Here is a 13,359-nt window from a genome sequence, read left to right as displayed (position 1 = left end):
TGTATGGCAGTATATTAAATTTCCAACAAAAAAAACCCGAAGCAAATTATATTTCCAACCCAAGATCAAATAAAGAAAAATACTCCCTCCAACCCTAAATAGATGACCTATTAATTTTCGAATTTTGTCCCACTAATAGATGACCTATATCATTAAACATGGGATATTTCTAGATTTACCCTTTTAATTAGTTGTTGTTTGTACATAAAAAATATGTATAATATGATAATCATGTTTATATTAATTATGTAATAGTTTTAAAATGTTTTTGAATGATATGAAACTTACAAAGTATAGTTTAAGAGATAAATGGTTTCTAAGTTTCGTGACTATTATCCGTAAATGTAGAGTTATTATAAAATTACTAAAAAAGATACTCGTATCTCCTTTCTGTCTTAAAATTCGTGCAATCTGAACGGGGTCATGTTATTTGGGACGGGGGAGTAAATGCAAACCCGCCAGTGACCTCCTCATAACTGTATGGATCTTCTTGATAATAGAAACCCAACTCCCTGTTAACTCCTCTTCTTCTAAAACCTCAGACCATTCCTCTCCAACTGGACTGAGGAACTTACTGATGCTGCAGCATGAACACTTAGGTTAAAGCAGATCATTTTGATTTTACAGGTATGAATCCAGTTGTTACTATAATTCTAACTTTTAGGGTTGTCAAAGTAATTCTTTCTTTACCGATTGATTATCTTTTAATGCAAAAAAAAAGAAGAAAAAAAAAAGAGAGGACTTAATTACTTATCAGTAATTACCATTTTGAACCTGCACTATAAACCCTATGCTTAATTACATCATAGTATTACCAGATTAGGAAACAAGAGTTTCAACCAGATGCTTTTAGGTTCTCATCTCACCATATATTTTCATAATTCTAGGTCAATCAATTCATGCCGACGTTTTAAGCATGGCTTTACTGAAATTGCCAATATGTAATTAATGCCTTATTAACAATGTAGCATTTTCGAAGTGGTTTTTTCTCAAATGCTCTCGCAGTATTCTATGAGATTAATCTCTATAAACTTGTTGACTTTAACACTATGATAGTGTGCTTGCTTGGTGCCGACTGAAACATTTGATTTGGTGCATAAGACGCAACACTCCAACACCCGAATGGAACCACCTGACTTTGAAGGATGCATTGTGGGTTTATAAAAGATTGAGAGGGAGTCTTTTAATGAATGGTTTCTTGTTTGCCTCCATTTTTATGTTTTTTCGGCTTGTGGGAACTAGAGAGATCTTTGTTGTCGAGTGCATATCAAGACCTGGAAAGTTTAGACAGTGTTGTAGAGGTTAGGAGGGAAATGCAAGTAAAAAAAAAAAAAGCAAAGATGTAGTTGGTTAAAAAAACGAATTAATCTATGTATATGGATTATTGGATAGCCAGGTAATTTTCGATCACATGGTCAGATACTTATGGACTCCGGATGTCCTTGTGATATAATCGTTTGATTTTCTAGTGTAGATGCTTATCTGGCATGAGTACGACATGGAATTTCTTATTTTTGTTTTCTACCTACAGAAGGAAGGTTCACAAAATGTATAAATTATCAAATAATCATTTGTCAAGTTCAAGAAATCTAACCTCTGACTGAATCAATCTTATTGATGCTAACATTCTGTGAAATTTAAATGTTGCAACTCAAAGACTAATTATACAGTTCATGTTGTGTATGTGGAGCTGGCTCTCAAGAATTGACAAAATTAGGGATGTTATGATGATCAAAAGAAAGACTTTCAGTTTGGATCCATACATATACAATGATCTTAAAAGTGATTTATACACTGTCCATTTCTGGAATGGCTTGTGATTATCTCCCTGTGCATTGTTTGTTGAATCAGTATCACCCACTATGTAATGCAGTTTCCCGCACCTTAAGTGATACGATTGAGGACAGACTAAATTTTTTCAGTACTACTGAAACTTTCAAGAGCTTCTTGTTTCAAAGAGGTTCATATTGTTTAAGCAGCGTAGTTCTGTAACTAAAATGGGACTACGGTCTCATTGCTCCTCAAGATGATGAAAACCTCAAAGCTTATATATACTGGCAAACAATTTTAAGAAAGTCGTTCAAGATATTAGAACATGAAATAACTCAGTTGATAAAATTCAAATTCAAATTCGATTTTTTCTTTATATAGTATATGCGAGAATTTTGTACACTATGCTGCCATTTCTAAGCAATAGATCTACTTTTCTTGCTTTTACATTGTAATGCAGGTCAACAGTGGTGAAACTATAAAACAGTAGAGTGAAAAGGAAAGATCAGTTCTGAAGTCCTCAATGACGCTTCACCTGCGCCACACATTTCTTGCACGTTGTATGTCATCTTCTACCTCCTCAAAAGTTCCATTACTTTGGCAGACCAAAATTGATTCTGATACCTCAAACTCAACCCTTCAACTACTATCATGGGGTAGAGGAAGTTCTGGCCAACTTGGCGGTGGAATTGAAGAGATCAGAGCATATCCTACCCCTGTCGCCTCTTTTCACCTACCCTCCAATTATCGCCTCTCTCCCACTTCTGGCCTCCTCCGAGAACCCTCCGCTGACTCATCAGCATTTGAGAAATTATCATTGTCAGAGATAGGCATCTCCTGTGGTTTCTTCCACTCATGCTTGTTAATTAACGGAAACATCTGGATGTGGGGTAAAGGTGATGGTGGTCGCCTTGGCTTTGGCCATGAAAACCCTGCATTTAGTCCAACTCTTAACCCTAATCTTGACTCCGTTCGAAGTACTGCTCTCGGTGGACTTCATTCTGTTGCTCTTACCTCCCTTGGGGATGTCTACACTTGGTCAGTTTCAATAAGTGTCTAACAAAATTCTTGACTTATTGTGTTTATTTAAATTTTGTTGTTTAAGATGAAGGGTTTCTAATATGTTTACATGTGCTTGTTTTATGTCTTTACGGTGATGTGAAGTTTGCAGGGGTTATGGTGGATTCGGCGCTTTAGGCCATTCAATCTATACTAGGGAGCTGTTGCCTAGGATGGTAAACAAAGCTTGGAGTGGGAAAATATGCCAAATTGCAACAAGTGGGGCTCATACTGCAGCAGTCTCTGAGTTTGGTTAGTTTCTTTGTCTGATTTTTCTTTTAACACTATTCGTCTACACCAAGTACATCTTGGTGAGTTTTATATTTGTTACTTACCAATTTACTTGAAAATGTCAAATTATTAGGTAGGTCTAGCAATCTATAGGACTTGCACACTTAGATCTGTTGGCATATCTGGATAATCCATAGGACTTGCACATTTAGGTCGTTGGTAACAGATTGAGATTCTAAAACTGCCACAAATATTGAGTGCACCATTACCTGAATTAGAAGAGTGGGAGAGTTGAAGGGTTCAGCTAAGCTGGTAATGGGAGAAAGATTGGTAATGTTAATGAGCTCTGCAAGAATATTAGCTCTAGTGCTCGTGCTATATTCTACTGCTTTGTTATGTTTTTAAGAGTGAAGTTCAACCAGCATCACTACCATTCTACCACTACAACCACAACCACTGCAGCTCCCCCTCAAACCCTCAGTATATATATGAACAACATTAGTTTGTCATGGTGGTGTTAAGCCCATTGGAGTCTATTAGCTCAAAAAACAATCTTAGCCCACTTCAGTTTACAAACAAGAGGAGTATTGCTCCACGAATCAGCAAAGTTTACATGTGCTTGTCAACAAAGAGAATTGTGTTGAGACCAATCGTCCTATGATATTATATTAATATTCTTACTTCATATTAAGAAAAAAGAAGAAGGTAAATGTGTAGTGTTTGCTCACATGTTATGTTGCGGTCAGGAAAACAAATCCAAAAGAGGATACCTGAGTGAGCTACATATCTGACATAGCCAAATCAATTGTGTTCAGCGAATCTGTACTACTTTTACGTGGTCGGAATTGCAAACTACTAGAAATTTTTCATAATTATCACGCCCTTTCTTGCAGACCAGTTTTCCAATTTAACATCTTGCCCTAACAAGGCCCCAATTCCAACACAAAATGGAGGGGAAAAGCATTCAGTCATACTACCGTGGATGCATTTGATGAATTTTAACTAAAGCGTAAGCCATGTGAATAGGCCGAGACCACTCAGTAATGGGAGTGAGCGTCCGTTTCTAGATTAGAATGAATTAACCCGCTTGAATTGATGTCATACTAGTGTTTATAACTTCTTCCATGTGTTGACTAATTCTATAATGCAGGCGATCTTTATACTTGGGGCCGAGATGAAGGAGATGGTAGATTAGGACTCGGTCCTGGTCGTGGCCCAAATGAAGGTGGCGGACTAAGTATCCCCTCCAAAGTAAAAGAGTTGTCTGTACCCGTGGCTGCTGTATCATGTGGGGGATTTTTCACAACGGCATTGACTAAAGAAGGGCAACTTTGGAATTGGGGTGGTATGGAGCTTTTCCTTGATTTCCTCTGTTTTTCCATGTCTAGGAACAAGCTTTGGTTCCCATTCATCTAGATAAGATACAACAATTTCACGGGTTGCAACGCTACAATGGAAGTGATGTTGTACTAATTTCTTTTTTGTGCAGCAAACTCTAACTATGAGCTAGGAAGAGGAAACAAAGTTGGTGGTTGGAAACCACAAGCAGTTCCTAGCCTTCAAGATACTCGTATAATTCAGATAGCTTGTGGTGGATATCACTCCTTAGCCTTAACTGGTAAGATAACTTGATAATAGCAGGCAAATAACATTAAAGAAATGTAGTTATCATTTATCTAACTCTGCATTTGATAGGTTTACGTGTATATGAAACCCCCACATTATGTTATTCCCTGTTTTTCATTGTTTAGCGAATCAGGACCTGATTATCGATTATATCATTTAATTCAGATGAAGGTAAAGTACTTTCATGGGGTCATGGTGGTCATGGTCAGTTGGGTCATTCTTCAATCGAAAATCAGAAGGTTCCATTGTTAATTGAAGCTTTAGCTGAGGAAAATGTGGTTTATGTTGCCTGCGAAGGTTCAACTTCAGCTGCTATCACTGGTAAGAATAGTGATATCTGTATTTTCTTTCTTAGGGTGAGTGTATTTTGTCCACTCCATACACGGATTTGTGTGTTAAATGCTCCTCAAATTAAATAAGGCAAGCAGATCGAGGTAAAACTCTTGCAAGAGTCTAGCTAATTATACTAAGAGCTTTTGATTTTATCTTATCGAGCAGAAGTACTGAGTCTTTTTCGTTTTAATTACAGATAAAGGGAAGTTATACATGTGGGGAAATTCGAGGGATTGTCAACTAGGGGTTCCTGGATTGCTGGAGGTACAACATTTGCCTGTCGAAGTGAAGTTTCCTGTAGAATATGATGGATTAGGGCCACACCATGTCCTTTCAGTTGCGATAGGAGCATCTCATGCGATGTGCTTGGTTTTGAGGTCTCCAAGCCAAACCACAGAGGAGAGGTGAGTTCATAATTCTAGCTGAGATCTGAAAGTTTGTCTTGCGAGAGAATCAAAGATCTTTTGCTTGAATGTCTATTTAAGAGGACTTATATAACGTAAGATTCCATTTATCTCATTTTAAGTTGTCACTAAATTTAGAAAGATCCTTCTATGTGGTAAATAATTTAGGAACATTCAGCAGTTAATTATCAGCATTAAAATTATCAAGGTTATTTTTCCAACTTTCTTACATGCCTGTGAATTGCATTATCTTGGACAAGAGAAGGTCACTAGGGTACTCGATGCTCCAGTAAAGAGACTCTGTTACACTCTTTCGTATATAAATAGAAGTCTTGCTGTAAGTATAGTTGGATGTACGAGGGGTAGTTTTCTCTAATAGCTCTCATCCCAGTCTCTTTTAAGCCCTCTGATGTGGTCACTAACTTACTGTTTAGGGTTTGAAGCTAGAGCGTCATGGCTCCTACATTAGTTAATTTTGGTAGAAAACATTCGATGTTTGGCAGAAAACTGGTTGCTTGTCTTTTCTTTTTTGTAACCTTCTCTCCGTTGTTCTTTGTATTACAAACTAATTTGGTCAACGAAAGGCTATTCCGGGAAAAAAAAATGAGAACATTATTTAGATACCCCTCAAAATCCGCCCCTTAAAATATAACCTTATTCAATTTTTAAAAATACCCTACCTTCTGACAAGTGGAAGCAACTAGCACAAATTGCTTTCAGAAGTGGACGCAATTTTATACAAATTGCTTCTAAAAAAGTGGAAGTAACTTTTTCAAGTTGATTTCAAAAAATTTATTTTTTACTCCTCGTGAATATTTGTGCAAAATCAACAAAAATGGAGGGTGTTTATAACATTCTCACTTAAAAAAAAAAATAGAATCCTATTATAGGGGCTCCAGGGAAACAGCTTTAAGGGCTCATATGGATTCAAATATCCTAAATGAAGATAAAGGAAATCTAATGCATCACAAAAATACCAAAATACCCTTCACCTATATTAATAACCTAATACTAATTTAATTCCCAGACCTCAACCAAAATCGGTATGCTCTTCTCACTCTCCTCCATCGCTTCTTCTTCTCCCTCATCACCTCTTCTCCTCTTTTTCGATTTTATCTTTGATTAATCGTCGATTCTCAAAATTATTCATCACTGATTAAACCTCTACAAAAGAAGATGCGGCGAAGGAAGGAGACAAATAAAAACAAGACTAAAGATCCTAAATTGGCACAACATGAAAATAATCCACCACCAAATGGTGAACTCGATGAAGATGAAGAATTGAACAATCAAGGATGAAAAAGCGAGGGTATAACAACCACACCAATAATTCGTTCGACAATCTGTATGGACTAAACTCCAATATAATTCCAAGAGCACCAACTTAAAAGCTAGCTCAATCAAGAGTTATATCAAAGAACTTTATCTCTATTTCTCAACACAATCAGCAAATCGAACGGATAGAAATCCGCGAGCCTGATTGATATGAGAAATAAATTGGACGGTACCAATGACCAAGTGTCAATCAAGTTATATCCAACAAACAAGGTTGGATTTATCAACTGATTGAACTGTGCACAACCTGTGATATTTCAATTATATAAACAAATATAATGCGGAAAAGAAATAACACAGACACCATAAATTTTGTTAACGAGGAAACCGCAAATGCAGAAAAACCCCGGGACCTAGTCCAGCTTCGAACACCACACTGTATTAAGCCGCTACAGACACTAGCCTACTACAAGTTAACTTCAGACTGGAATGTAGTTGAGCCGTAACCAAGTCTCACACCGATTATTACCATTCGGACTGGAATGTAGTCTGAAACTGTAAAGAAGAATGTGTGTGAATGGGGAAGAAGAAATAAAGCTAGGAGATTCATGCAACAGCTGTGGAGTTTATTACCATTCGCCATCTGGTGGGTTGTTTGGAAGGAGAGGAATTGTAGACTTTACAAGGGGATTAAGAGGAACTTGGATCAACTGATTATATCAATTAAATGTACTCTTTATAGCTGGGCTGTTAACACCAGTCTTTTTCATGGTTTTTCCTTAAGCACTCTAATTTGTAACTGGGATGCCGTAGTTACCAACATGTAGCTTAGTTCTCTCTTTGGTCTTCTATATTTCATCGTTTTGATAAAATGTAGCTTTTAATAAATTTTTCCCCTTTGCTCTCAAAAAAAAAAAAAAGTCTCACACCGATTAACGTACAGTCGCCTTCCTTACGCCTCTAGAACCACGCTGGATTCTGCGCACTTGATTCCCTTAACTGATCTCACCCACAACTAAGAGTTGCTACGACCCAAAGTCGAAGACTTATAAACAAATTTGCCTCCCTCAGATAAGTCTATTCTAATAGATAAATCTGTCTCCCACAGAAGTACATATAAAGTTTTGTTTCGTCTTATGATAAATCAAGGTGAACAAGAACGAACTAATAATCCGGTTTTATACTCCCGAAGAGAAGCCTAGAAATATTATTACCTCACAATAACTTAACTATATGGTGACAGAAAAAGTTATTGCGGAATCACAAAATCTGAGACGAAGAACTTTGTGACTACTTTTTATATTTGGCTTCACGAATACCAAATGAAATCTTCAAGTCGTTAAACTAATATGGTTTTGGAAAAGCCTAGGTTAAAGGAGGATCGACTCTAGTACGCAACTAGGACACAGGAAAGTGACGGGGTTAGGTTTTATAGTTGCTAGAATTCTCCCTTATATATTCTTTCAAATCAGGGTTGCTTACAATAAAAGCTAAGATAGCTTAATAACAAAGCATTCAATATTCACCGATAGATGAAATCTTGATTTAAGATTCAAGCTAAGTCTGCTTAAAAATAAAGCAATTAATCTCCACTGTTAGATGGTTTTAGCTTGTTACACACAAATGAAATATACCTTCATTTAGATATGGGCAATCGTACCTAAACGTGTATATTGACTTGGCTCAATAACAGTTAACCGAAGTTAGCCATATGAACACTTTTGTCTTAACCACATTCATCTAACACTTCTAGATCAAATATAAATATGAAAGATAATCAAATGAATCTAATTGTGTTTCACATTGAGTTTTTCAATTGTTCACTATCTCATAGAAATATATATGAACAAATTGAAACAAAATCGGATTGATTCGTAATCGTACAAAGTACTTATACAAGAATCAATTCATGAACATTAAGCCACGGTTTCCAAAGATTGCATTCCTTGATTCAGAAATGTTTTAGTTCACAAGTATGAGAATCATACTTAGCCAATTTTAGAACTTAAACCATTGTGTTCGCAAACCAGGTACGCGAACAACAGCTTCGGACCTTGGCATGTCCAGCCGTCCCGGAAACAACTCAGGTGAAACCGTTCGCATATTAAGTACGCAAACAAGGTTCCCAGACCTTTACAGATAAAACCGTTTGCATACTAGGTAAGGCAAACAAGGTTCCCGGACCTGAATCATTACAAAACAGTTCGCATACTAGGTATGCATACCGTGTTGTATCCAGACATGGTTAATTGTTCTAAACTCCCACTTCAATCATTGAAACATCCTTACAAGACTACAATAGCTGTCTCACACAAACCATTAGCTTCAAGTAACTCTCAGGTGATCGAATGATCAATACGAAACTTTCCAAATCGACATCATATGATTGTCTCACACAAATCATGTAAGATGTTTCGAGGAAATTTCCACATGATCATCTTTTGACTTAATATTTAGTTTCCAACAAATAGATTGTTTCCAACTAAACTCGTCAAGAATAATGATGAACATAGTTAAAGCGAAAAACTTCCAACACATATTTCTAGAAATAGATAACCGATTTAAATTCAGCTCGAAATATCAAATGTGTATAGTATAAAAGTCTATATAGCTATACGACTTAGTCTTATTAGAAGATAGAATATAATAGATTTCTGAGTGATAGATAAGTTTTAGTCTCCACATACCTTTTTTTTATGAAGTTCCTCCAAGCTCTCTTCAGTAGATCTTCGTCTCCAATCGATGAACACCGTGAAGTCTAAAGCTACACGTTCTGAAAAAGCGGGGGTCTAACAACCACACCCAATATTTCGCTTAGAAATCTGTATGGACTAACTCTAATATACTTTCAAGAGAATCAACTAGACAGTCAGACTCAATCTTAAGAAAAGTATATCAAAGAGTTATATCTCAATTTCTCAATTCAATCTCCAATCAAACAAATAGGAATTTGCGAGCCCGATTGAATATAAGAAATAACTTGGACGGTATCAAAAACCAATATCCAAGTGTCAATCAATTTAATCAACAACCAAAGGTTGGATTCACAATTGATTGAACTTACACACAACCTATGATATTTCAATTATATAAATAAATATAATGCGGAAAAGAAATAACACAGACACCAGAAGTTTTGTTAACGAGGATACCGCAAATGCAGAAAAACCCCGGGACCTAGTCCATACTTGAACACCATACTGTATTAAGCCGCTACAGACACTAGCCTACTCCAAGTTAACTTCGAACTGGAATGTAGTTGAGCCCTAACCACTCTCACACTGATCAAGGTACAATTACTCTCCTTACGTCTTTGAATCCCAACAGGACTCTACGCACTTGATTCCCCTAGATGATCTCACCCACAACTAAGAGTTGCTACGACCGAAAGTCAAAGACTTTATAAACCAATCAGTCTCACACATAAAAGTCTATTGAATAGATAAAGCTGTCTCCCACAGATATACCTATGAGTTTTGTCCCGTCTTTTGATAAATCAAGGTGAATAGGAACCAATTGATATACCGGACTTATATTCCCGAAGAACAGCCTAGAAATATCAATCACCTCACAATAATCATAATCGTATGGTAGCGAAACAAGATGATGTGGAATCAAAAACGATGAGAAGAAGATGTTTGTGACTACTTTTTATCTTGAATATCGGAGATTAAATCTCGAGCAAATCTTAGAGAATATAGTACTCAATCACGATATAAAACAACAAGATCAGAACATGCAACTACAGAGAAAATAGTTGGGTCTGGCTTCACAATCCCAATGAAGTCTTCAAGTCGTTAACCTACAAGGTTTTAGAAAAACCTAAGGTTAAATGAGAATCGACTCTAGTCGCAACTACTATCATACATGAGGTGTGGGGATTAGGTTTCCCAGTTGTTAGAGTTCTCCCTTATATAGTATTCAAATCAGGGTTTGCAATCAATGTTACCTTGGTAACAAATCATTCAATATTCACCGTTAGATGAAAACCTAATTAGACTTAAACTAATATTTTTCAACTGTTAGATCAAACTTAGCTTATTACACACAAATGAAAAGTGACTTCATTTAGATATGAATAACCGTACCTAAACGCGTACACCTTTGTTAGCTCAACAATAGTTAATCGAAGTTAGCCATATGAACACTTTCATATCAACCTTATTCATCTTAACCATAACTTGTTCAAATGACTCAAATGAAAATAGTTCTAGAGTTGTTCAATTGTTTATATTCTCATAGAAGTATACAAGACACAATTGAAGCAAAATCGATTTTGATTCGCTCGAATCAATTCATGAACATTATAGTCACGCTTTACAAAAGATTGTTTTCCTTATTATATAAATATATTAGTTCATGAACAAACTGATTTAGAACATAACCCACTCAAGTATGCAAACGGGTGCGCATACCTAAGTGTCCGGACTAAGTTTGGGTTCGCCAGTACGAGGACGGGTACACATACCATTAAACTCAGTAAAGTCCTAGAACTTGAACCTCACGCCAGTACGCGTACCGATATGCTTACTTAGTTCCCGACCCTCTACTAAACCAATCAGTACGCATACAGGTGTGCATACCATGGTTTCCGGACCTGGAATAACTTTCAATAGTTAGCGTACAAGTACGCATGATGTGCTATATCCAATCATGGTTATTTGTTCTAAACTCCCATTTCAATCATAGAAACATTCTCGGAAGATGACAATAGCTGTCTCACACAAACTATTAGCTTCAAAGCAGTTTTCGAGTGATCGAATGATCAATAAGAAACATTCCTAGTCTATATCAAATGACCGTCTCATACAAATCATGTAAGATGTTACCAGGAGATTTTCACATGATCATCTTTTGACTTTCGTCAACAATATAAGATGAACTTGGTTAACACGAAAGCTTACCAACACATATTTCGAGAAATATGTAAGCGAGTTAAACTCAGCTCGAAATATCAAATGTGTATAATCGAAGTTTATATTGCTATACGACTTTTGTCTCAAATAGAAGATAGAGTAGATAGAATTTTGAGTGATAGATGAGTTCAAGTCTCCATATACCTTTTGTTGATGAAGTTCCACCAGCTCCCCTTAGTAGTTTTTCGTCTTCAATCGATGAACGCCGTGAGGTCTAATGCTCAACTACACTTTCTATACTAATACGAGACTTAACTATAAGTAGACTAGAAATCAAGACTTATAGTTTTGGAAACTAAACTTGACAACAATCTTGAGATAGCAACGCTTGCGAGTTCGACCGAGCAGTGCTCTAATAATTCCCCCTTTGTCAATTTTAGTGACAAAACTATCAATACATATGGAATACAAAATAAATAAACTTTGTACCTCTCAATCCAAATGCTTGATTTCCTTGGTTCTTCAGAATTACTCGAAATCTTCGTCACTTCCAAGTACTCCCTTGATTATGAATGTGTTTAACTCAACATCATAGTTGTTGAAGATCCGTTGCTATAACAATGAGAAAACAATAGCTCTCAATCATTGTTATACAGTGTCATAGTATTATTATACAGCATCAAAGTCTATTGTATAACAACTTTGACAACAATACTATGGTGATATGTATCACTCCCCCTTTGGTCAATACTTCATCTCACATGAAAACCACTCCCCCTTACATAATGATCCGTAAACCATATGTATTTGTAGTGTGAACTACACATTAATTCTCTCCCTTTTTGTCAATATAAATTGACAAATATACAAAAACTAGTGGGATCATAATGAAATTCTAATAGAGATACTTCATGACTAAAAGAGAACATATCAACTTTGTTTAGATGCAATCATATAGCCGAAACTAAATGCATCCATCAAGGAGTTAATAAAGATACAAGAAAACTCCTAAAACATTCCACAGCCGCACTCCCCACAAAGATTTGGAAATTAAGCACAAGTTCAATTAAGAACTACCCCCCCCCCCCCCCCACCACCCCCCCCCCCCCCCCCCATAAAATGTCATTTCCGAAAGAACAACAAGAGCGACCTTACTTTTACAAGAAAATAAGGATTTCTTTGGACACAAACAAATAACAGGAAACATGAATTTGTATCCAAAATACTCGATTAAATTAATCACAAGAGAACCCATGATTAATTTAATCGGAAATGCTCAACATAAGAGAACTTATGGAGCCACACAATACTTTCACATAGAAGTGGATCAGGGAAAGACCAATACTGCCGAATATTTAAAGATTCATTCTATTTTTCATCAATATTTGCATAGAGACGTGTAATAGACTTAACCTCTGTAAAAAAAAGTTCATCCTATCTTCCATCAATATTTGCATAATGACATAATAGGCTTAACTTTTATTGTCAAAAGTTCATTCTATCTTTTATCAATATTTGCATAAAGACACATGATAGACTTAAATTTTGATTATATATGGCACAATCATAGTTCACGGACGCAAACACACATATCCCATAACAAGTTGCAATATATAAAACCATAAATATTAATACTGCAAAATCATCTTCCAAATAAACTTTAGAATTTAAATGAATAAATCTGAAAACATTGCAAGATGAAAATCGTTGGAAATAGCTATGTATACTCATAATAATGGTTATTCCAAAACCTAGTTATCCTTCTTAAGACACAAGAATAAATTCTCATAAGAAGTTTCCTAGAC

The 13,359-nt window shown here is 36.0% G+C and overlaps 1 protein-coding gene across 2 annotated transcripts; it reads left to right on the top strand.

The window, feature by feature from the left end:
* Window positions 1–424: 424 nt before the first annotated feature.
* LOC113325427 (RCC1 domain-containing protein RUG3, mitochondrial-like) lies at window positions 425–5,639 on the top strand. Of its 2 annotated transcripts, XM_026573634.1 has the most exons (7): window positions 425–627; window positions 2,231–2,808; window positions 2,942–3,081; window positions 4,211–4,405; window positions 4,550–4,678; window positions 4,852–5,007; window positions 5,216–5,639. In XM_026573634.1, the coding sequence occupies exons 2-7, from the start codon at window positions 2,294–2,296 to the stop codon at window positions 5,425–5,427; spliced, it is 1,347 nt and encodes a 448-aa protein (XP_026429419.1). In that variant the 5' UTR covers window positions 425–627; window positions 2,231–2,293; the 3' UTR covers window positions 5,428–5,639. The 2 variants fall into 2 exon arrangements, with proteins under 2 accessions (XP_026429419.1, XP_026429420.1); XM_026573635.1 differs by lacking the exon at window positions 425–627 and having other exon boundaries at window positions 2,520–2,808; window positions 2,935–3,081.
* The last annotated feature ends 7,720 nt before the right edge of the window (window positions 5,640–13,359 follow it).

The sequence above is a fragment of the Papaver somniferum genome, chromosome 11, assembly GCF_003573695.1.
Source record: "Papaver somniferum cultivar HN1 chromosome 11, ASM357369v1, whole genome shotgun sequence".
Classification (NCBI taxonomy): Eukaryota; Viridiplantae; Streptophyta; class Magnoliopsida; order Ranunculales; family Papaveraceae; genus Papaver; species Papaver somniferum.
This window is presented reverse-complemented; position numbering and strand designations above follow the sequence as displayed.

Bases quoted from the DNA above. Each gene is read 5' to 3' on its own strand.
- LOC113325427 (XM_026573634.1), top strand. From the start codon at position 2,294: ATGACGCTTCACCTGCGCCACACATTTCTTGCACGTTGTATGTCATCT. The intron at 4,406-4,549 runs GTATGGAGCTTT...TTTTTTGTGCAG, and splicing joins GCAACTTTGGAATTGGGGTG to CAAACTCTAACTATGAGCTA. The intron at 4,679-4,851 runs GTAAGATAACTT...CATTTAATTCAG, and splicing joins TCACTCCTTAGCCTTAACTG to ATGAAGGTAAAGTACTTTCA.